This window comes from Acomys russatus, chromosome 7, assembly GCF_903995435.1.
Source record: "Acomys russatus chromosome 7, mAcoRus1.1, whole genome shotgun sequence".
NCBI classification, from domain to species: domain Eukaryota; kingdom Metazoa; phylum Chordata; class Mammalia; order Rodentia; family Muridae; genus Acomys; species Acomys russatus.
This window is the reverse complement of record NC_067143.1, coordinates 61,471,285-61,496,328: the sequence shown is the minus strand read 5'-3', so window position 1 is coordinate 61,496,328 and position 25,044 is coordinate 61,471,285. Positions and strand designations below refer to the sequence as shown.

At 39.6% G+C, this 25,044-nt stretch overlaps 1 protein-coding gene across 1 annotated transcript in view; it reads right to left on the bottom strand.

Moving 5' to 3' along the window:
- Positions 1 to 25,044, bottom strand: part of Usp47 (ubiquitin specific peptidase 47) — an 84,610-nt gene that overhangs the window by 51,823 nt on the left and 7,743 nt on the right. The window contains exons 2-3 of the mRNA XM_051149218.1: positions 3,235 to 3,438; positions 1,568 to 1,681 (exon numbers count right to left, since the gene is read on the bottom strand). Coding sequence (XP_051005175.1) covers positions 1,568 to 1,681; positions 3,235 to 3,438 — 318 coding nt within the window. The remainder of the gene's footprint in view (positions 1 to 1,567; positions 1,682 to 3,234; positions 3,439 to 25,044) is intronic.

The window sequence follows — 25,044 nt, the reverse complement described above, 5'->3', positions numbered from 1 at the left end:
TTACTGACTAGCAACGGTGAGAAAAAGTTGAAGCATGCTATAACTGATCCCACCAGGCACCAGAGGAGTGTGTGTCCTGCGTTTCCTGCAGGCGGCTCTGAACGATGTCTCACTCAAAGCACTGGGCAATGCTCCTGGACTCTTCAAAGGACTTCAGTGTAGACATTTTAAAAGCCCTCTTTCAAATGCTTTGTTTACACGAGGAAAGGAGATGTACCACTATGAAGTCCTGAGTGAGCACCTAAATATTCACTCTTACATCCTAAGTTAGGCCCCAGCAGGTGAGGGACACGTAAGAACTCCTGGATGAGATGGAGAGCTGCTCAGTCTCTAATAAGAAACCTCTTGTTAATGTGTAATATGCTGAAATGGATTAAAGGGCACAAACCCAGCATAGCAATTAAGATGGAGCAAGAACAATGACTAAGCAGCTGTAGCCACAGCTCTAAGACTGTGAATCTGGATCTCTACAATTTTAGCTAATTCAGATTTCACAGTCACCCAAGAAAAATCAAAACCCTGTGATGCCACAAAAGATGAGCTTCAGGGTGCTCAAGAGGCACATTCAAGTGCTGTTTCAGCATAAAGACATTGCTTATCACCATCTCCTGCTCAAAGGGACTTCTCTGTACGCAACACATTTCTAATTGAAGGCCATCAAACAGAATGTTTTGTCCTGAGCAAGTGTTAGTGAAGAGGAGGGCTCTGAAAAAGTCTTTATTCTCTGAGCCTTAGTTTTTTCAGTCTGTAAAACAGTTAGGCAAATCAGACCAGATTTAAAAAATTTTTTTTACATCTACATCTTCTTAAATTTGTAACCATCAAACAAGACGTACTTACCACAGTGGGTTGTTTGGAGATTTTATTTCATTTTTAAATTTTATGTGTATGAGTGTTTGCCTGCATACATGTCTGTGCCCCACCTGCATGCTGTGCCTGAGAAGGCTAGAAGATGGCATTGGATCACCTGGGACTAGAGTCGCAGTTGTGGACTGCTACGTGAGTGGCTAGGTAGGAACCAAACCTGGGCCCTCCAGAAGAGCAGTCAGGACTTTAAATCTCTAAGCCATCTCTCCAGCTCCCATCATACTTTTTAAAGAAATAGTATCTTGAATGTATAATGCTTATAACTTATATTTGCACACTTCTTCAAAAGTAAAAACTTTGGGAAAATATCCTTCCACTTGGGAGTCAGTGGGCTGGACAGGAATGCCTATTCAAATAAGTCTCAATTGGGGTGAGTTAAAACAGAAGCATCCGACATACTAATGACCCAAAAAAGATGGGGGTGGGGGTGTGTTGGGAGTGGGAATGGAAATGTTTCTCTTAAATATAAAAGAACTAATGAGTTTGATACAGGACCAAAGGAAAGGCTATGGAACTACAGATCTGTATGGTATTCTAACCTGAGCCTTCTCATCCTTGGTATAGCAGGATGGCAACAAACCATCTGATGAGCCCAAGCCATCACATACAACTACCATTTATTATTCAACCACTCACTTCTTCTTACTCTGAAAAACTGCATTCCTAGTACACAACAATTATGTCTTTCTAAATAGCTTACCAGCAACATCTGCGGCTGTTCACCATCTTTATCTGTCAAATGCAGAAAGTTCTTCTTTCCTGGCTCAAAATTAGCATCAAGAAGAGACTTGTCACTGGTGTGATCCAGTGGTGCCTATAGATACAAAAATAATGTTGGATTATAAAAAAAATCGTGATAATAAAACAGGAAATATACATATATTTACATGCAAATACTATTTTTTCAATGATTTGGCTAAATTTCTTTTCAAAGAGGTTTTGAATGAACGCCTCAATCAAAAACTGAATTGCTAAGCCCAATTGACAGTATGTATGCTGCGGGCATCCCAGAAGCTCACATTTAGAACCTGAACAAAGAAAGGGCTAAGGTATTGGTGTTAAGTATAATGTTCACCAAATCAACACAGCGCGCGCACACACACACACACACACACACACACGTGCAATAATAGATTTTCATAAAAAGCTTAAAAAGTTTATAAAACTAAAACCTACAAAATGTTTGACACACGAGTCTAAGAATTCCCAGATAAGCAGCATATTGAATATCCAAACCAAAGGAGGCATAGCAGGTCACACCTATAATCTATAATCATGTGTCTATGGAATAATCCTCCAAACTCCATAAATGCCAAAACCAAACAAGCTTTTAAAAACAAACAAACCTGGCAATAGCAAAGGAAAATAGAGTACCATGAACATTCCAGAAATTCTGAGAAATTTAAAAACTAAGATAAACAGTTCTGATTTACCAAAAAGCAAATCCAGAAGAAACCCAGAGCTCAGAGTGCCCACAGGAGACTGCTGCAGAGGTAAGGGTGGTAGGTAACACTAGGCAAAGGTTCAGAGCAGAGGCCAAGGAACCCAGGTGAAAAACTGGAAAAGGCATTCTGGTCAGCCCCCACCCCCACTCCCACCCGTCTGTCTCTGCCGAAGCAAAGCTTGGGCACGACAGCCTCCAAGGGAGAGCAGAGGCATGCAGGCAGGTGCTCTGTATCCACAGTCAGATGGGCTGACATTGGCATGCCCCATGCCTCCACAGGAAAATGGAAACTGAATAGTGCAAATTTAATCAGCCTCCAAGGAGATTCTTGAATACAATGACTTACAAATAAAACAAGACTCACTAAGCCTTTGAGGAGATGGTGCAATATGAAAGGAATGAAGTAGAAACAGATCACAAAGGAAGCAAGCAGTTAACATGACAGAGACTGAGACACACAACAAACCTTCAGACGATTGAGACTGCACACATGAGAAATACCTTTGAACTTGAGAGCTAAAATCAGGAGTTTTACATGGTAACACAGTACATATGTACATAGAAAAAAAAAAGCCCAGAAATAGTTAAACAAATAAAAGGAAATAAAAGTGATTTTAGTCACAATTTTTATTATTTTAGTAAACACGGGAACTTTTCTTTAGTTGATATGCAGGATAGTCACCTTTTTATGAAAACAAAACTGATGATCTGATGTCATGTAAACTTTAGGACTTGACTCCAGAACAAAGATACGGGAAGAGGGACCAGTCACTGCTTCTCACTCAGCCACTAAGGTTTGATAACCACATAAAGGGAACTGCAACGCCCACGCTTTCACTTACTCACCACTAACAACAGCAATAATCATAGCTATGACATTATTACTATTAGCAGCTTAAGCAGCTTTAGGACTGAGGGTTTACCGTATCAGCAGTACTGACTCCGTTTCCCCATGCCAAATCAAAGGTTCCATTTACGTAGCCTACTTTGCTGGCCACGTCTTCAAAGAGCTTTCTGACTGTGGTAGACGCTGGTAAATTTAAAGTGACCCGCTCACTCACTGTCTTCGAGTTAGTAGTGTCCTGTATTATACACAAGACTCTGGGTTCTTCAGCAGCGTTTTCTATCTGGAACAAAAAGGAAGTGCCACTTTCAATTATTTTACAGAAAACCACAACTATAATTAACAATGAAATCTTATGAACAGTGTGAAGAGCCCACAGGACAGCATTTCCTCTGCATTGTTTTGCTCTGTATGAAACAGCCCAATCGATCACGTCAAACTGAAGCACCATGTTTGCTTTGGGAAAGCAGTCATTCTTACGGATATCTGCTTTTACCTTTTAAGGTTATAAAGCATAGAGCCAAGAAGCCATGAAAATTTTAAGTTAAACATTACAAAATTTGGGGCTGGAACAATGGCTCAGAGGTTAAGAGAGCTGTTGTTCTTCTAAAGGGCCTGGGTTTGGCTCTCAGTATTCACGCCGAGCAGTTCACAACACCTGTACCCTCAGCTCCTGAGAGCTAATGCTCTCTTCTAGCCTCCATGGACACCAGGTACATGGGTGGAGCACAGGCACACATGCAGGCAAAACACTCGTACAGATATAAAATTCCAATTGTAAGTTTGATCTTTAAAAATATATCGTTACCAAGTCTTTTCAGCTATCAATCTGGAAATTGATTTATAAGGTCTCCTTTTCATCAGTAATTATCAAGACAAAACATTTTTAAAAGCCTGGCACAACGGCTCAGGCTTGTAATCCTGGCACTTGGGGAGGCAGAGGCAGACAGATCTCTGTGAATTCAAGGCCAGCCTGGTCTACACAGAGAAACTTTGTCTTGAAAAACCAATAAAATAATAATAAAATAAGGCCGGGCGTGGTGGCACACACCTTTAATCCCAGCACTTGGGAGGCAGAGGCAGGTGGATCACTGTGAGTTCGAGGCCAGCCTGGTCTACAAAGTAAGTCCAGAACAGCCAGGGCTGGTGCACAGAGAAACCCTGTCTTGAAAAACCAAAATATAAAATAAAATAAAAAATAAATAAAAATACCTTCTCAAAAAAAAAAGTATTGCGCGCCCTTAAACTCTTTTCTCTTCCGTTTCCCATGGTGTTAGCATTTGCTGTAGCTGAACATACCGATGCTTGAGTGGAAGAAAGTCCTTTCTCTTCCTCCTCTAATGGCCACCTAAACAAGAGCAATCTATCTCACCAAGCTTCTGAAACCACAGCCAAGCTGAGTGCCTTCCAGTTTCGGCTCTCCACTTTTCCTGCCACTAACACCAAATCCTAGCTCGTCTGCTTAGGATAGTCTCCTTTTCGCTCTGTTCTTCCGCTGTAACTAGAGTATCGTCTATCAAGATTATGGCAACAGCTTCCTGAGAACTTTAAATCTTTCAGTCTTATTTGTTCAATCCAAAACAGTATTTCTAATCCTAGCTCTGGTGATAAATCTCAATCTCTCTCTCTCTGTGTCTTTCTGTCTCCCTCTCTCTCTGTCTCTCAGACCTCTAGCCAGCCTCGTGAAAGGCCAGTTAGAAACATATTCTCCACACCCTGACGCTCTACCGAAGAATCTTGTCTTCTCTTTTCCCCTTCTTGTCTCATCCTTACTTCTCCCTTTCTCACCTCTAAATTAAGAGTCTTTTGTATGCTAGCCAACACTAGTTATAGTCCTAGCTCCAAGATTTCCCCCTTTGTCTTTAACAGGATCAATTTCAGCCTTTTGTTATGTTTGTACTATCCACTTTAAGAATTATTATCAGTGACTAATACTGAAAACAGGATAGCACAAAGTTTATCTCAGGTGAAGTCAAGTAAAATCACTGTAATTTGTTTCTGCAATGTCAATTTTGGACTTATAAGGAATTGTGTGAATTAAGGTTAATCCTACTAGTTTGGAACAGAAATACAAAAATTTAATTACTAACAATAACATACTTAAAAATGAAAATGAGAAATACCCTCTCTATAAAAACTGACCACAGGGCTGGAGAGACGGCTCAGAGGTTAAGAGCACTGACTGCCTTTCCAAAGGTCATGAGTTCAATTCCCAGCAACCACATGGTGGTTCACAACCATCTATAATATAATGAGATCTGGCGTGCAGGCAGAACACTGTATACATAATAAACAAATCTTTTTTAAAAACTAACTACAAAAAGGGCATTATTAATATACCCTGATAAGGAGGAAAAGTCTTCAACTGTGTATTTAAGGTGGACATTAAACACACAGAATATTATACACTTGAAATCAAAATTAAGAAACATTAACCATACCTTAAAAAAAAAAAAAAAAAGTCTGGTCTGTTGTAAAAGGGTGAACTCAAAATAATTTCAATTACTGAACTCTTTTTTTAAAATGGCTTTTACTTGTTTTGAGACGGTCTGGAAGACTAGGCTGGCCTTCAACTTTCCTGCCTCAGCCTTCCAAGTGCTGGTATTAAAGGCATGCCCCACCATGTCCAGCAAGCATCAGTTTTCATAATTCCAGTACACTTGTGAAGAATGTGGATATGGAAAATGCTGTAGTGTGCTATACTAACAATGGTCCTATGGCAACACTGCAGGATTATGCATCCCCAGCTCTCAACTTCCTCAAAATGTGCCAGAGTAAAGTACAAGAACTCTAGAGTCTTTTGCTTCCACCTGACCATACAGAGGTGTGACCCACCACACAGGAACCCATGTGAAAAGCAACTGTGCTCTAGTAAACACAAAATTTAATCTTACATGTTCCTCCTTTTACTTCTTTTAATGGAGGCAATTATTTTCTATAAATATATATGCTGCCTTTAAAAAACTAGTAAAGGCTGAGCATGGTGGTGCCTATATTTAATCCTAGCAATCAACAGGCAGAAGTGGATGGATCTCTTTTGAGTTTAAGGCCAGCCTGGTCTACACAGTGTATTCCATGCCAGCAACAGCTGGACTTAAATAGATAAATAAATGGAACAGTATAAAGAAAGACACAGAAATAACCTATAATTTAAATACTCAAGAGAAAGCTAGCAACATTTTTTTGAACAACTTTCCAGTATTTTTCCTATGCCTGAACTCAGGCTTCTCAGATAGATACTGAACCGGAGCAGACATGCTACTTTACATTTCTTTATTTATAAATACATCATGCAATTCTTCAGACAGGCTTTATCATTTTCAGCTGAAAGTATTATTCAGTGCACGGATTAATACTATTTCATTATTCTATTTTACTGATTCCTAGGCCAGTTTTGCCTATGCCTTTTTTTTGGGGTGGGCAGTGTTGAGGGTTGAGCCAGAACATTGGGCATTTTAGGCAACTGCTAGACTACTGAGCTACATCCAAGACAACAAAGTTTTTTTTCCCTTCAAGACACGGTTTCTCTGTGTAGCCTTGGCTGTTCTGGACTTGCTTTGTAGACCAGGGTGGCCTCGAACTCAGAGATCCGCCTGCCTCTTCTTCCCTGGGATTACAGAAAGCTTTGTACTCATTCTGTTTTCTAAAATTTCCAGGCCCATCATGTTTTACTCTTGAATTTAATTCTAGTATAATTTAAACAAATACAACGTTCTTAAGGTCTAGACTAGCCCTTTGTAAACCATTACTTTATACCCAATTATCTGGTTTGTTCATTTCACTTATAGCTAAATCTAACACATGGCTACCAACCATGCATTTCACTAACTTTGGGTTCCTGTAATTTTTTTTTTCTTTCCTCACCTCAAGTTTTAGAACTGGTTAAAAATAAAAATTTCCCCATTAGAAGGTACTATAACTAAGATATTATAATTTCATAATAAATAGCTTTTCAGGAGCAAAACACCTTTTACAGAATGTGTGACACTATGCTACTCAAAGCTGAGCCTTAAGAAACCAGCAGCTTCCACTGTGCATCTTGGAACCTCCCCTTCTATAAGCCAGCCCACCACATGCAAGAGATCCAGTTACCCCGGCATCAGCACACTGTGTGAAAGCCCTAGAAGTTGACATGGGCAAGCGTGGCTGCTCAGTGGAAGCCCTGAGGTAGGTGTGTTATACACGAAAACAGCTGGATGGAGCCAAGACATGATGCCTCAGGAGCAGAACTCAACAGCTGAGTCCTTGCTCAAACCTCATCCCAAAGAACCCTGAGGAAATAAATTGTTTTTTAACCCACTAAATGTTATGGTAGGCTGCTACTAGCAGTAGGTGACAAAAACATAGCAAGATATAGGCACATGCAAACTATTACAGAAAAATATGATGCTGGTGGGGTGGAGTAGGGGAAGAGGGGGAGCACAACTGGGCATAGATCATGCTTTAGGTGAAGGGGTAAAAATGTTTTGGTCAAAGATGTCTAAGAATTCAATGTAAGGAAAAGCTACTAAGTTCTAAAAGTCTACAGAAGGTTCCATTCAGGGAGACAAGTGCAGTTGGAATGAGGTACTGGAAGGGCAAAGTTCCCTACATAGAAAACCTAGCCAAGACAGGAAGAGAGTCACAATCAAATCTACTTACACACACACACACACACACACACACACACACACACACACACACACACACACACACCAGTCATCCTAAGCATTATATGTGGAAGCCTCTGCTTGTGTCTAAGCTAACTGTACAAAACAGCTGATTTCTCAGTACAGCTGGAAATAAACCCTCAAAAACTAAAACTCCAGATACAACCTTGGTGCAAAAAAGCAAGCACATTAGGATAATTGCAGAGGAAATGATTTCTTCCAGCGACAGCTCTTACACAGAAGCAGCTGACATGTACAAGTAGCTACGTACACCCTGAATGTACATCTCTCTCAAATCATCTCTTTTTTTTCTTAGCAGTGTAACAGTCAAACTCTGAGGTTGCTGCTGTCAACACTGTGATTTTTGCAGCTACCACCACCACCCCTAAACTGAGCCAGAGCTTACAGTACTTTTGTCCTAGCAACTCAAGAGGCTGAGGTGGGAAGATTCCAAGTTCAAGGCTTGTAAGTCAACTTAGAGGCTGACTCAGAATACAGAAATTTAAAAGGGTCTAGGGGCAGAGCAGTGGTGGGCTTGCCTAGCAGGTGTGGTGTGAAGCCCTATAATCTACCCCCCAGTACCTCAACACAAACCCAGTCAACAAAACAGTTCTTAGATGTTTTGCATTTAAAAACAGAAAGTGAGGTTTATAGTTGATGGCACAGTTTGATGTCATTAGATGTAGAAAATAAATAACAAAATTCCAAGTTATCAACATTTGATTTTTTCTGGGAGAAAAGAAGTTAAAGAATTAAAACATTGTAAAGGGTCTTCTTTACTTCCACATGCAACAGCCAATGTATTTTCTCTCCAGGCTTTTCTCCTTCAATGACATTATAACTAAAGCAAATATGGTCGCAAACTTATATACATGTACAATCCCTTTCTCTACCTCTGGACAGAAGCTGCTATGAGGTTAAAAAAAGAATCCAGTCTTGGGTCTTTGCTGTGGCTATTCACTGTTCATAATTACTATACTGCTGCAGATTATAAAAGAGAATTGAATATAAATATTTTTGCAAACTAAAACTTCTATAATTTCTTGGCCCTGCTGAGACTGCCCAGTTTTAAGTAATAATTCTTGGCCTGCTGACTGTTGAAGATCTTAATTTACATTAAAATTATTTTATTTTTTAAGATTTTCTTTACACTCCATCCATACCCCTAACCTACTCAAGTTACCTGTCTGATCATTTTCTAAGTGGTGGTGTCTTGCAACACCTGGGACACATGGAAACGTTAAGAAAAAAGCTGAGGGGAACAGATCTGGAGGGATCAAGGCAAGTGAAGAAAGAGCTAAGGTTAGAGGGGAATGCACAGGGGAGTACGGGCTTATGAGAGACACAGGTGATCAGGAGCTGACATTTGACTCCAATTCTTCAATAAGGTTGCTAGGTACAGGGCCTGCAAGACGGCTCAGTGTGTAAAGACATTTGCTGTCAAGCTAAAGGCGTGAACTTTACTCCTGGAACCCTCATGATGGAAGCAGAGAATGGACTTCTGTGTAAGCTGTCCTTCAACCTTCACATGCAAGAGTAACAAGCATGCCCCTCCCCCTATTCCCTTATTAAATACAAAGGACTGTCCATATAAGATGACGTCTATGCTACTGTAACTGGATAGGAGTAAAATAGTCAAACAAGCAGCAAACTGAAGTCAGGCTTTGTATTAAACAAAACACAAGCATGCTGTTACTTGCTCTGCTGACTATCACACTAAAGCAGCGACACCAGCAGGCTACCTGTAAAAATTTCTTCTTCATTTCATCAAAGATATTTTGTCTGCATCTCCAAAACACATCCTATGGCATATAAGAACAAAATGAATTATTTCCAAAAATTAAAAGCATGAGTAAAATGAAAGCAAAAGACATTCTGTAATAAAACTTGTATAATTACAGTATTATAGACCATCTAGAATTTCATTCATAATTTATATTGCAATTTGAATGTTGGGTATCAGTCCTGTATGTATAATGAAAACCTATGGTACAGGCTGACATAGAAACTGGTATGTTTTAATAAAAGGCATCTTTAAGGTAAGATTATTATAGATAGCTCCTATTTTTTAACAGCTAAGAAAACACACATATTTGTATGCAAAGAGAAATGTTATCAGTAATCAGGAAGCAATTTCTTGAAACCCTGAGTCTACAATATCCATGCTTTTTCTTTTTTTTTTTTTAAGATTTATTTGTTATGTATACAGTACAGATTAAATCACATTATAGATGGTTGTGAGCCACCATGTGGTTGCTGGGAGTTGAACTCAGGACCTCTGGAAGAGCAGTCAGTGCTCTTAACCGCTGAGCCATCTCTCCAGCCCCTATCCATGCTTCTTCTACACACATCTATCTCTTGCCCCTCCTTTGCTAATTAAAGGCCATCTTGCCTTTGCAATTGAAGTCTACTCCTAATAGCAATAATCACTTTCAAACAGTGACTCCAGGAGGATCACAAGTTCATGCTATCCTCAGCTATATAATGAGTTCAAGGGCAGCCTGGGCTATAGGAGGCAAAGTTAGAAAGGAAGGAAGGAAGGAAGGGAGGGAAGGAGAAAATTCTAAAATAACAATCACAGCAAATTCAATATATATTCTACCAAACCCTTTTCTATTTTGCAGTGACTCAGTTTCTAACCAACAGGATCATTCTGTTTGGCATAATTAGAATTCTGTTTCTTGTCTTTCAATACTCACTTTCCTGTGCCAGGAGAGTTAAAAAAAAGTTTCAGTTTGGTACAGAATGTTGACTGCATCTTTCACAAAATAACACTGACCTGCAACCAGCTGCTAGAATGTAACGGTGAACAAAACTCCCATGCCCTGGAGGAGCCATCCATTATACGGTGGGAAGCAGGCCACTAGCAAACCCAAGCAGTCAGGTACTCACCACTCTCTTCGCATTTCTGTCCATGATACCCAGACTGCTTGTCCCTTGATAGCCTTACTCAAGTTTCACTGTGGCAGACTCAAAACATGTGCACTAGTTCTTAGACATGACTCTTGACTAAAGTAGCAATCTTATGTCACTTCCTTTGCATATGGGTGGGCCTTAAAGATTTCCATGCTATACAACAAGACTTCCAAGGCTGAGTTAGAAAGGACATTAGACTCCTGGCTTGCTCTCAGATACAAGCCCATATAATGCAGCTTTTAGGCTAGAAGAAAGTTAAACAGCCAAATGAAAAGAATCTTGTATAGACATGCTACTCCTAGGCCCAGTGAGATGCCAGCTGACAACCAGCATCCATACCACAGTGTAAGACTCCTTCAGATGCCTTCAGCCCTAGCCTTGCCTGGTTGATGCCACACAGCAGAAAAGTAAGTTACTGCCGGCTGTCTTGCCTGGGCTGCTATTCTGTGAGGAAGTAGTAGTTTGGAGACTAGTAGTTACACAGCTGAAGATAATCAGAACAGCACAGCTCACCTCTGCCACTCTTACCATTATAATCTTCTTCTTTTTAAAATAATTTATTTATTTGCATTGGTCTTTTGCCTGCATGTATGTCTGTGAGAAGGTGTTGCATCCTCTGGAACTGGAGTTACAGACCGTTTTGAGCTACCATGCCAGTGCCAGGAACTGAACTCGGGACCTCTGGAAGAACAGCGAGTGCTCTTAACCACTGAGCCAGCTCTCCAGCCCAGTATAAACTTCTTGCTCTCCTTCCTCTCCTCTCAAACATCGCTGCAGCTCCTGCAGCCACCTGATCAGCAGTTAATACTTTCCCTATTGTCTTCTACTTTGAGACAAGACAAAATAGATCCCCACTTAACTAAAAAGCTAGATGTTCCACTAAAATTGTTACTCATTCTTAATCTTGGTCAGAAAGTTCTTTATAAGGTCTGAAATACGAGATCAAATAAGTAACTATAAAAATTAACCAATATCCAACATCCAACATCAGTAGCACAAGGCAGGAAGTTCAAAGCCAGTCTATTTACATAATGAATTTGAGGGCAGCCTGGACTATATAAGACCAACCTGTTTAAAAAAGATTGTTGTTATTATTATTACTATTATTGTTATTTGTTTGTTTGTTTATTGGAGAGACAGGGTTTCTCTGTGTAGCCTTGGCTGTCCTGGACTTGCTTTGTAGAGCAGGCTGGCCTCGAACTCACCGTGATCTGCCTGCCTCTGCCCCCCAGAGTTCTAGGATTACAGGTTTGTACCACTGCACGCCGCTAAAATTTTTTTTATTTTAAATGTACCCAATAGATGGAAGATCTAAATGCAAATGAAGATAAAGGGGGCAGTTAATGTTAATCAAATTGAGGCTGTGTAGAGCTAACAAAACAGAAAGGGCAAAAAGTTAAGAGTTGGGAAAGAATGTTTACAGTAAAGGCAACTAAAAAGCCTGCCTCCTGAACCATAACCCAACAAGTACCCAGCCGAGGGCAGGATAGCTCACACAGAATGTTGAAATGTGTAAAATTATTGACCAGCAAGACACTTGCAAAAGTACTCTTCAAAAATTCTCATTCTTAGCGTGAATGTAAACTGATACCACCCTCAGGAAAGTTTGACATTAAATTACCCATAAAACAACAACAACAACAACAACATGCTTGTTCTACACCCTACCACTCTCACCCTTAAAAATAACCACCTGCCTGCTTGTTGCCTATCTATAGATCCATCTACCCACCTACTCATCTACTACTGATTATCTCCTAAATAAGCAGCAGACATACATAGAAATGTGCAATCACCATTGCTTAAAATAGCACAAAACAAGCCAGGTGTGGTAGTGCACAACTTTAATCCCAGCACTCAGAGAGGAAGAAGCAAGGGAATCTCTGTGAGTTTGAGGCCAGCCTGGTCTACAAAGAGAATTCTAGGACAGAGGAATCCTATCTTCAAAAACAAAAACCAAAATAGCACAAAACTGCAAATATCCAAAATGCCATTAAATGGATAAACTAAGACTAGGTACCAATAAAATATGAACCAAGCTATGTACTTTTGGTACTGTATATATATTTATTCTTATATTTTAAATCTTAATAAGAAAACTTGGCAAATTTAACTAACATATATAAAGTAAAAAATTAAAGTACTAGCCTCTCATTTTTCCTCCCAGCCATGACATAAAAACAAGTATCTAAGATATAGGAACAAGAGCAGTTTGCCTTGGCATCAGAATCCATGAAAATGTCCTAGGAAAATGTGTAAGAATGTGTATTTTTATTGTGAACACACAGAAAGAACAATATGCCTACAGAAAATACATGCAAGAGACGAAAAAGCTAACACATTAAGATCGTGCAATATTAACAGACATCAACACAGGGATTACAAGCAATTTGTAGGCGGTATGTAAGAAAATTGCAGGAAGGAACCAAGGACACCCTAATGACAAACCTCAGCTTCTGAGGTTCCTAGATATATATCAATCTACTACAAGAAAATGCTCAGAAGGAAGAGAAGCCTCTTAAAAGTTAAAACAAACAGCACTTATTTAGATAGTGGCTAAAGAATTACTTTTAACACCTTTCAAGCCACACATAATACTTCAATCTTTAAAATATTTGATATTTTTAAATCAGACAAGTAAAATTTTACATAAACCAAAAAGTGGGAGGAGGTGGGAGAAAAAAAGAAAAAGGAAAGGAGGTAGGGAAGCAGGCAGGCAGCAGGGGCCCTAGGAGCAATGGGGGCACAGGCCCTAGGATTGCTGCTCAGTCTTCCCCTGAGTGAGTACAGACTAAAAACTTTGAGAACACATCATCTACAGATTTGGAAATTCTAATTCTAGGTATAGCAACAATAACAAAAACTGAAGTGAGCTACCCAATACGTACTTGTACATTCATGTTTACAACTGCATATTAACAACAAACCAAATGCGGAAGAAACCTAAATGCTCACCACTGAAATGGCTTAGTGGGGGACGGTGCTTATTGCCCAGCCTGACTGATAACTGAGTTTCATCCCTGTAGTCCACATGGTGTAGGGAAAACACTATGTGCACACTATGGTACGTGTACACCCACACACATGCCTATAGATAAACAAATCTTTTTTAGATCAGCCCAGTAGTTATAAGAAATTTTTGTAGCCCTAGAGTTTGAAGATATCTTTTGTGTTATATTTATAATTATTCTCCAAGTGATCAGAACATGAGTTTTAACTATAGTTATTAAATATCAAAAGCAGAAATGCCTTGGGGAGCTACTTTTAGTGTGGCATATGAAAGAATTGGTGCGGCTTTGAGTAAATGAGATAACACAGATGCTTTAAATTGCTCCTTTATTTGATATCCCAGAACTGTAGCATTTTGGGACAGTGGACTGGTTCCACAGGGGGTGGGGGTCATGATGTACATTTCATCTTTCAAGTAGAAGAACAGCCATGCATGTGAGAGGAAGACTGAGAAGAAGAAGAGATGTGAAGACTATGGAAGGCCCAGGCAATTCCATTTTTAGGAAAAATAAATGTATATGAAATTTAAAATTTGATTTCTTTGAAACTGTGTTTGATAACTTGGAAAGGTTTTGTATGCTCAAGAGCAAGTACAATTGTTTGAAGATGCAGCTTAGTATAGTTATTCAGAGGTACACAGACATTTCTCAGGGGAGCAGTAAGAGACAAAAGCACAATTAGAGATGAGAGACAGTAAGGACAGCTTGCAGAGAGCTCTGGGACTCTGGGTGTGGTGGGAGAGGATTTTGCTATGTTCTAACCATTGGGAATCTTGACATAAAAATATTGACTACTCTGTAAACCTCATTGCCATTGCCAAATAGTCTTTGCTTTTGAAGAATAAAATGCCCATATAATCTTAAAACATCTTTTAAAAGATGTTAAAATATAACGATCTGTTTATTATGGAAATTTGGGGATATAACACACAGATTTCACTCTTAGAAATGCTCACATGCATATATTTATTTAGCTGCTTCCACTGAGGACTTAGAAGCAATGGGATGTTTCTAACACCAGATACACACAGAGTTTATGGTTTTCGTTTCTACATGCCATTTTCCACAACAAAAAATAGGGCCCTGAAGTCTTGGTAGAAATGTTTGAGAAAATACAAAAAACAAACCAAAACAAAACAAAAACTAAGTAATCAAAGAAGTACTCAAGATACATCAAGAGAACATAAGAAGCCTTCCAAAGTTCTCATTGACCTGTATGGATAATTCAAACTTATACAAATGATTCACTTACTTTAAAAGTCAACATTAGTAAGATTGTTTATGATATAGACTGGGAAACAAACACAGAGGAATGTATTTGCTAACATATTCTGAAAATTAAAGCAAACACGTATCACACCAAAATTATATTCAAATACTGATGATCAGCAGTTAAGAACTGCAGAGCAACTATCACTGGTCTAATATTCACTGAGAATCTTATAGAAAAATTTATTTTCAACAGTCAGGTGTGGTGGCTCATGCCTTTAATACCAACACTCAGGAAGCAGAGGCAGGCAGATCTCTGATTTTGAGGCCAGCCTGGGCAAAGTTCAAGGGCAGCTAGGATTATACAGAGAATCTGTCTCAAAAAAGAAGAAAGTTTTTAGAACCAAATTTGAAGAAAAAAAAAAAAAACCCATATTGTGCCTATTCTAAAAGCTTATTCAAACAAAGTGTAAAGAAATTATGGGTAGAGTCTGTGATAAGTGAACTTGCATTACTTGATTGGTCAATGAACTATGGTATATATTTTTGGAATTTAAATTAATATACATGTTATAAATTATGTCAATAAGGGCATTAATTCCAAATTATATAACATTACAACATTCAATAAAATACAGGCTGACTTAGAAAAATATGCTTACAAATACTTTCATACCTGTTCTCTATTCTAGTGTATGCATCCCTGAAGCAACTAATTCCATTTTCTTTGAAAATATTTTTGATGTAAACTTTCAGAACTCAGAAATGCTTTAAATTTTGTATAGCTTATTTTCAGGTGCTGCAATGAGTTATTCAGTTTATAGGAAAGTGTCAGAACTCTATAAAGACTAGTGACTTAGAGTTTCTACTGTTGTGATGAAACACCACAACCAAAGCAACATAGGGAAGAAAGGGTTTATTTGACTTAGGCTTCCATATTACTGTTCACTATCGAAGGAAGTCAGGACAGGAACTCAAATAGGGCAGGAACCTGGAGGCAGGAGTTGGTGCCATGGAGGGGTGCTGTTACTGGCTTGCTTCCCATGGCTTGCTGAGGCAGCTTTCTTATAGAACTCAGGACCACTAGGCCAGGAACAGCACCACCCACAATGGACTGGACCCTCCCCCATCGGTCACTAAATAAGAAAATGTTTCACAGGTTTGCTTACAGCCTGCCCTTATGAAGGCATTTTCTCAGTTGAGGCTCCTTCCTCTCTAATGGCCCCCTCCTCTCTGATGACTATACCTTGTGTCAAGTTGGCATAAAACTACTAAACTGTTTAACTATGATGACATACTTTGACAACTAAAATACAACCAACCATATGGCTCAATACACATGACATAAATAATATTTAAAGCTGGATGATGGTTTAAGGGTCATCAGAGCAAATGCGTTATTTTATAATAACAAAGGAACAAGAGGTCATCAGATGATTCCTGACATCAACCTGTCTGCTACATGAAAACTACAACATTATTTCTTCTATGCTAGTGGTCTTCCCATTGCTGCCTGCTGATTCTAGTGCTGGTCATGGTTACCTGCTAAAAATACACTAACAAGGGGAAAACTTTGCGACTGTTTCAGGAGGTGAAACAGTAAGTCTTTCACTATTCCTGTTGTTTGTGCTTCTGATCTCAGCTTAGATTCCTCCCTGAGTAGGCTTAGGCAGTCGCTGATAAGCAGTGACCCAGTTTGTGACACAAATGACTCTTCACAGGTTTACAATGTTTCAATATTTTAAAGCTTGTTTATTTATCTACTGTCTATTATACCATACTTAGTTATTTTGTGGTGCTGGGGATTGAACAAGCCTTTGTGCACATGAGGCCAGCACTTTAAGCTACAACCCCAGGCCACCCAACAATTACTTTACAAAACATGGATAATGACTTTAATACAGGAGTCTTAACAATGCTCTGGTTATGAAGATGATCCATTTCAGAAATGTTGGTTTTGAAACGAAAAGCTGTCTGTTGCTGTGGCCTGGCCTGTGGCCTGAGAGCACTCTGAAGTCAGTGCACATGGCGAGAGCCCATAGGGTGATTACCACTGTTAGCGGGGTAATCCCTACACAGAGTGGGTAATACCACACTCTGACTCGGAGTCCTCAAGGTCAAGGTATTAGAAATAAACTTTCTGACAGCAGTATATAGATTATAATAGTGTATCATGATGCCACGCGAGTCAAGCATCACTATGGAACTACTAGTTATCCTCAGGACAGATTAAGAAACTCCAAATCCTTGACTATAATATAACTTATACTATCCCAAAATGCAAAGGATTATCTGTGAAGAGAAAGTAGGAATTTTATCATACTGCGAAAAAAATCTGAAAAGGTCTTTTGTTTTCATTCATATATGACCTTCTCATAAATCTAAAAAACCAAAATAAATAGATGTTATTTATTTTTATTTTTTATTTATTTACTTTTAAAATTTGTGTGTTGGTGTGAGGGTGTCAGATCTTGGAGTTACAGACAGTTGTGAGCTGCCATGTGGGTGCTGGGAATTGAACCCGGGTCCTTTGGAAGAGCAGGCAGTGCTCTTCACCACTGAGCCATCTCTCCAGCCCCCATTTACTTTTAATTAAAAATTTTTTTTTGATGGGCATTGGTGTTTTGCCGCATGAATGTCTGTGTGAAGGTGTCAGATCTCCTGGAACTGGAGTTACAGACAGATGTGAACTACCATGTGGTACTGGGAATTGAACCCAAGTCCTGTGGAAGAACAGCCAGTGCTCTTAACCACAGAGCCATCTCTCCAGCCCTTAGATGTATAATTTAATGATAACCTTTTTAGCTTATGTGATCACACTCCCTCATGAGATAGCTGAAGAAGAAGAAAAGACCAGCGTACACCTTTAATCCAAGCACTTGGGAAGCAAGAGGCAGGAGGATCTCTGTAAGTTCCAGGCCAACAAGATCTATACAGCAAGTTCCAAGACAACCAGGGCTATGTAGAGAGACCCTGTCCCAATAAATCAAAACAAACAAAAAGGACCCAGATAGTGATGTAAAACGACTGCCTTAATTTTTTTCTGATTCTCTAGCTATTATCCTTTCCACCAAACTAGGCACTATACACATTCCCTTCTCTAAGAGCCTAGTAAAATTATACAAGTGTCAGTAAACAGTCACAAGTAACTAGTAAGAATAGACAGTCTTTTATTCCCCTATCAAGCACATTACTTGCACAAAGTATGTAGGATTAGGCTTACTAGGAAAGCAAATCAAGTTCATGCAAAGCTGCACTGTGCCTTTAGTCTCGAGACACTACTTCATACTAAGAGCTAAAATTTGGACTTAACAAAACAAGCAGCAAACAACAACAAGGCCCTGATACTGCCAAGTAGCAACAAGCATGCTGAGCACCTGGGGTTCTCACACTTTCCTGACTAAAATGCAACACAGTACACGATTTCAGGCAGGCTTGGCAGTTTCTTACAAAGTTAATTAGATACTTTCCATACAAAAAGTATGTCCCAATCAATCTCATTTCCCCACTCACTAGATCACAATGTGGAAGTTTCATGCAGAATCATCAACACCATAGCAATAGCCTGGCATGGTGGTACATCAGAGTAATCGCACACTCAAGAGGTGGAGGTAGGCAGATTTCTGAGTTTGGGGCTAGCCTGATCTATTTAGCAAGTTCCAGGCCAGGGAAAACTACAATGTGAGACCCTGTCTCAAAAACAAAACTAAACAACAGAAACAACACCCCCAAACCCCAAACACAACAAGAAGAGACTACTAATGCAAGCAACAACACAGATCAATTTCCAAAGCTTTACAAACTGTGATTCCACTTAAATGACAGATGAGGAAAACAGCAAAACATAAGGACAGCAACTAGATCGGAGACAGCTAGCCAGAATAGGACAGAACCTTTCCAAGGAGGCAGGACCATCCTATATTTGACTTGATAGTGGTTATACAACGGTAAAAAGCTGTACACCTTCATGGAGTAGATTTTACTCTAGGAAAAATATACCTCAGACACCTGATGCCTACTCAAACTCAATTGATCCCTCCCTTCACCTAGAACATGAAAGGGCTGTAACATCCACCTACTGCCCTCTTTACAGTGTTAAAATCAGACTACACTTGCAGAAATGTACTCTATCATGTCTATTTTTCTTAGAACTCTTAAATTATATCTGTACTGTATTTGCGGTAAAGAGCACACTGACAAGTATTTCTAGACATGTGAGTTTAAAATGTCAAAACTAGTATTTCTCAGATATCTTTTATTAGAGAAGTGGCTATAGACATCTGATTTTTCACCAATTCCTTTTCATTACTACAAACTACTACAAATATACAAAGAAATCACACCAGATGGTATAAACCCAAAATATTAAATATTTTATGCTACTAAAACAGACAGGCTGTATGCAAGCTCAGATGGCTTATTAGTATTTACTAAAGCAGTACATTGTATTTTAGAAGAGCCATACAAAAACTTGACTTCTTGGAGATGGCAAGATGTCAGAGCACTGGCTGCTCTGCCCTTCCAGAGGACCCAGGTTCAATTCCCAGCACCCACATGACAGCTTATAACTCTAACTCCAGTTCCAGGGGATCCGAGACCTTCACACAGACATACATGTAGGCAAAACACCAATGTACATAAAATGCAAATAAATACATTACTAAACAAACAAGCAAACAAACAAACAAACAAACAGATTTCTTAATGCAACCTGGAAGTGGGGCTGCAATCAAAGTTCCTCTAAGTAGTAAAGTCTTAACTTCACTCAGAATACTTGAGATATTCTTAAGATGTTTATTCACCCCCCCCCATTTAAAAACATTAAAGTCACTCTCCAGGCAAGAAAGAAAGTGGGTATTAGTTAGTAGGGAACGCTCTAGATTAGGGTATCATATCTCTTGGAGCTGGAGGTACGGGAATGTGAGGACCTACCTGGGTGCTGGGAACAGAACTCAAGTCCTCTGCAAGAGCAGTACCTGCTCCTAACTCCTGAGCCACCTCTCCAGCCCAGAATTCCCAATCTTATATATAAGCTCTCTTTCTTTATTAAGCCCAAGGCTCACAAAGAGATTGGTGGAGAACAATCAGGAAATAGCAGCTGCAGAAGCCTTCATGAGCATGCTCCAACACAGAAGGCTATGGGAAAGCCACAGCATCCTGCTTTGTGTGTGGCTCTCAGTGAAAATCAGAAGTTATTCTTAGATCACTAACTTCTCACTTGTAAACTTCCTTAGCAGTAGGTGAGAGAGAAACCGCTGGAGACGTCACAAACAGATCTGGACACACCACCACCACCACCAAACTGCAGCTGGTAGCATTTTCTAATGGTAAGAGAGACCTACCTGATGAGCCTACTCAAGATGCTAAGCATGTGTCATCTATATTAAACAAGTAATTATACCCAAGAACATTCTGCCAAATAACTCACATGTAGGAAATACACTAAAATACATTATTATAGGTAACACTTCATTAAGAACCAAAAAAGTGCCTTTGATCCCAGCACTCGGGAGGCAAAGGCAGGTGTATCACTGTGAGTTTGAGGCCAGCCTGGTCTACAAAGTGAGTCCAGGACAGCCAGGGCTACACAGAGAGACCCTGTCTCGAAAACAAGAAACAAACAAACAAAAGAACCAAAAAAGTATCTAATTATCTTATTTCAAGTGAAAAAGATACAGGTAAGACACTAGTAAGTATTCTTCTCATCTTCACTTATGTGCAAATGGTTAACAATGTGAAGGACATAAAATATTCAAGTAAAAAATTTCCATAAGCAAGTTTCAGTAACTAAACTAAGTAAAACTTAAGGCATTCTGTGAACTTCTTCTGGAAAACATACATACATTTCTTGGTTCTTGATGACTGCACATTAAAAATGGAAAATCTCTCTAAAGAAAGCCTCTGGACTTTTTTGACTCAGCCTGCCAGAACTATATGCACCTACACTCAACTGGCCCAAGCCTTGACCACAGTGTCCGCCACTTCCTAAAATGCATTACAATCGTTTCTGTTTTGAATTTTGTTTCCTGTAACTTAAAGCTCTTCTCTGTCTCTGTACACTCACCATCCTCTGAGGGCCAGCTCAAAAGTCATATTCTCGGAGAATCCCCTCAGTAAAGCCAGCTGTTCCCTCTTTACAACCCCACAGTATCTCTGGAGTGCACATTTGTCTGATCACGTCAGTCTCTCCTTTAGGCTAGACTGGCATCTAGAGTGAGGCCCCTTTTTATCTTTGTAACTCTGCTTTTTTGACAGGTGCTAATAAGCTCCATATTTGAATGAATGAATTCTTCCTCAAAATCAAAAGCAATAAAGATCTTCATTAAGAAAAATTAATGTAAGCTGGAGGGCTGGCTCAGAGGTTAAGAGCACTGTGTGTTCTTCCAAAGGTCCTGAGTTCAATTCCCAGAACCCATATGGTGGCTCACAACCATCTACAATGAGATCTGGTGCCCTCTTCTGGCATGCAAGCACACATGCAGGCAGAATACTGTATAATAAATATTAAAAAAAAAAAAAAAAAAAAAAAGAAAGAAAAAAAAGAGAAAAATTAAAGTATACATAAGTCATGAACACAATTGTTACATTTTTGGATCTTAACTATCTCCCAAAGCTCATGAGTCAAGCCTTGGTCAGATGACTTGATCATGAGAGCTCTACCCCATTCAAGAGTTCATCCATGGATAGATTTTTAGGACTGGCAAGGGTAAGAAAGCAGAAGTGGGGCTTATTGGAAGACTGAGGCATTTGTTTGTTTGTTTCTTTTGTTTTGAGGCATGCCCTCAAACTATGACTATGAACTCCTGATCCTCCTGCTACCCCCTCCCAAGTTCTGAAATTATAGGTGTGTCCCAGTAGGCCATCTTGGAGACACACCCTAAAACAGTGGTTCTTAACCTTCCTAATGCTGTGACCCTTTAATATAGTTCATGTGAAGGGGTTGTTCAACCCCCACAGGGGCTGAATTTTGTGCAAGAGTGGGAGGAAGGATTGAGGGAGCTGGAGAGATCAAGGACACCACAAAAAGCCATGTAAAGTAAACTAACCTGGGTCCTGGGGGTTCACAGAGACTGAAACGCCAACCAAAGAGCTTACATGGACCTACATCCCCTACACATATGTAGCAGACATGCAGCACAGTCATCCCTAGCAATGGGAGTAGAGACTGTCCCTGACTCTGTTGTCTGCCTTTGGATCCCTTTCCCCTAGCTAGGCTGCCTTGTCTGGCCTCAGTGGGAGAAGATGTGCATAGTCCTGCTGTGACTTGAGGTGCCAGGGTAGATTGGTACCACTTAGGGGCTTGGAGGGGGCGGTGCGTAAGGATGGAACTGGGAGGAAAGGAGGGAGGGGGCTAGCTAGATCAGCCTGTAAAGTGCTTATATAAAAATTTTTTTTAAATCTTTATGAGAACGATCATACCATTTTTATAAATCATTTGCCAATACTGCCAGTCACAAATCACTTGGTGAAAAATTTTTATAACAGAGAACTGCCTTAGATTTTTTTAAACCATCAATACCCAGAAACACTCCACCGTGTAATGAACCTCATAGGACTATGCCTCTGCACATGACACCTAAGCTTGCTGAGGGAGATCTTTAGTAATAATGAATTTTTTAAGTAGAAGATTTTTTTTGAAACTTTAGTTTTTTCAAAGTATTTAGCCATATTATTTCTGTCTTTTATTTGTTTTGGCAACTATTGTCAATAGAATGTGTTTTTCTAATCTGGCAATCACATGGCTGGAAATGTCTGAACCTTCTCCCTCCCATCCTGTCTTCTCCCCAAATTATAATATCTACATACAAGACATGAAAAGGTTACATCACTAATCCAAAAAAAGAGAAAGTAAAATTAAAACAAAAAAGTAAAGTTTAAAAGACATTTACAATGAATCAGAAATTCTAAGAAAATACTTAAAATACTGACTTTCATCAGTACTGATTTCCTCATTTAAATATTGTTTTCCCCATTTAAACTTCCTTAAAAGAGGTAGCAAAAAGAAAAACTTCGTAACATTCACTCTGGACTGAGCACAGAGTGACTTGACACAAATGCATGGGGCATCTGGGAATAGTAAGTAGGGGAATGGAATGGGATTCAAACAAAACTGCCCTAGTGCAGAGGACCAAATTTCTGTACTAGAGGTTAGGAATCTCTAGTTAAAGAGTATAGGTTGGATGCATGCAATTACATCATGGATCATCAACTGTATTTAAAAGAGGAAAAAAGAAAAAAAATCAAGAAACAGAAACAGGAAGGAGTTAAGGAGTGAGAAAGTAAGGCAAGAGGTAGTGACTAGCTTAGCAGCAAGCCAAACACCTTGGATACACACTTATTCACATGTTAGCAAAGGAAGGTCCTTCAAGAGGTGAAGTCCAGGGTTGGGATGGGGGTTAATGGAGATGAGCAGAAGCAGCACTGTATGGTACCAGAGTTAGAAAGTCCTCGGAGAGTGAGGACACTGAACAGGACAAGCTCCCCTTGGCCACACTAGAACAGTTAAACAGGTAATGGTACTAAGTTAGAATGAAAGAATAAGATAAATACCTACAAGTCCACACTGATCCTGGGTAAATGTGTAAGGAAAGGGCCAATTCCTCCTCACAGAATAGTGGGAAATGGGAAATGACTAAAGGAATAGCACAGTGATGATTGCTGTCTACAAGATCCAGAGATACATGCTAAAATTAATGTGCAAAACCTCAGTGATTATGACCACTGGCTGCTCTTACAGAGGATATTTGATCCATAGCACCCACATGGCTCCTCACAACCATCTATAACTCTAGTTCAGGGAACCTAATACCCTCTTCTGACATCCAAGAGCACCAACATCTGTTGTACACAGACATACTTACAGGCCAAACAGTCATACAATAAAATAAATAAGTCAAAAACAAATAAAATGTTCTCATCTCATAAAAAATTATCAAAGTAGCAGCTCCCTATGTGGTCTGGAGCATCCAGGTAACTGCTGGGGAGCAGTAGGAAAGAAGACCACCTCACCTGAGGGACCCCACCCACTTCAAGTGACCAGCGGGACACAGCAGTGCCATCCTCCTCGCCTTGTTCAAAGCACAAAGGACACACCAAGTCTGTGATATCCTTCTACTTGATACACAAGCTCAATTTACTAATGAAAAAGCACTAAACAAAACCAACTGAAGGCTAATCCACAAAATACTGACTAGCATTCTTCAGTCACCAAGATTATGAGATGGAAGCAAAGACTAGAAAGTTGCCACAAGTAAAAGAAGACTAAAGAGACACATAACTAAACACATGGTAAATTCTGAGGCTGATTTCAGAACAACAACGGACATTACTGAAAATGCTGGTAAAAATCTGACTAATGGCTGTACCGTGGTAACTCAATTGTACGAGGTTGATTGATTCTAACTTGAGAGCTGCTTTACAGTCATGGAAATGCTAAAATAAACAGCTAGAGGAAAGGTATGCATGAACTTCGTATTCTTCCCACAATTTTTCATAAAGACTTAGGAAGAGACGTGGAAACCAGCCGTCTCAGATACCCTCAGAGCACTGACTGTATCTAAGGAGCAGTTACAACTCCAGCTTCCCTCTTCTCAATTCTTCCTGACAGAGGCTGAACACTCCTTGAAGAGCATAGCCAGGTATATACGCAGATGTGTGCCACTCTGAAAACTGGGGAACTGAATAAAATCTCATCTGCATACCCCATGAAAAGATTCATAGGAGCTTCCTATTACTTATTCAAAACCTTGGGCAAAAAAGGTGTTTTCTGTCCAATTCACCCAGTACTAAAGAAACAGATGTGTTTCTAGACGCTATAGTCTAAAGCAGTGGTTCTCAACCTTCCTAATGCTACAACCCTTTAATATAGTTCCTCAAGTTGTGGTGACCCCCAACCATAAAATTATTTTGTTGCTCCTTTGTAACTGTGATTTTGTTACTATTACAAATCATAATGTAAATATCTGATATGCAGGCTTTCTGATATTAGAACCCCAGAGGGACTCCAACCCACAGGCTGAGAACTGGTGATCTAAAGGTTTCCCCACTCACACCCTCATAGACCACTAACTCATATATTGAACCCTAATCACTAATGTGATGATGTTT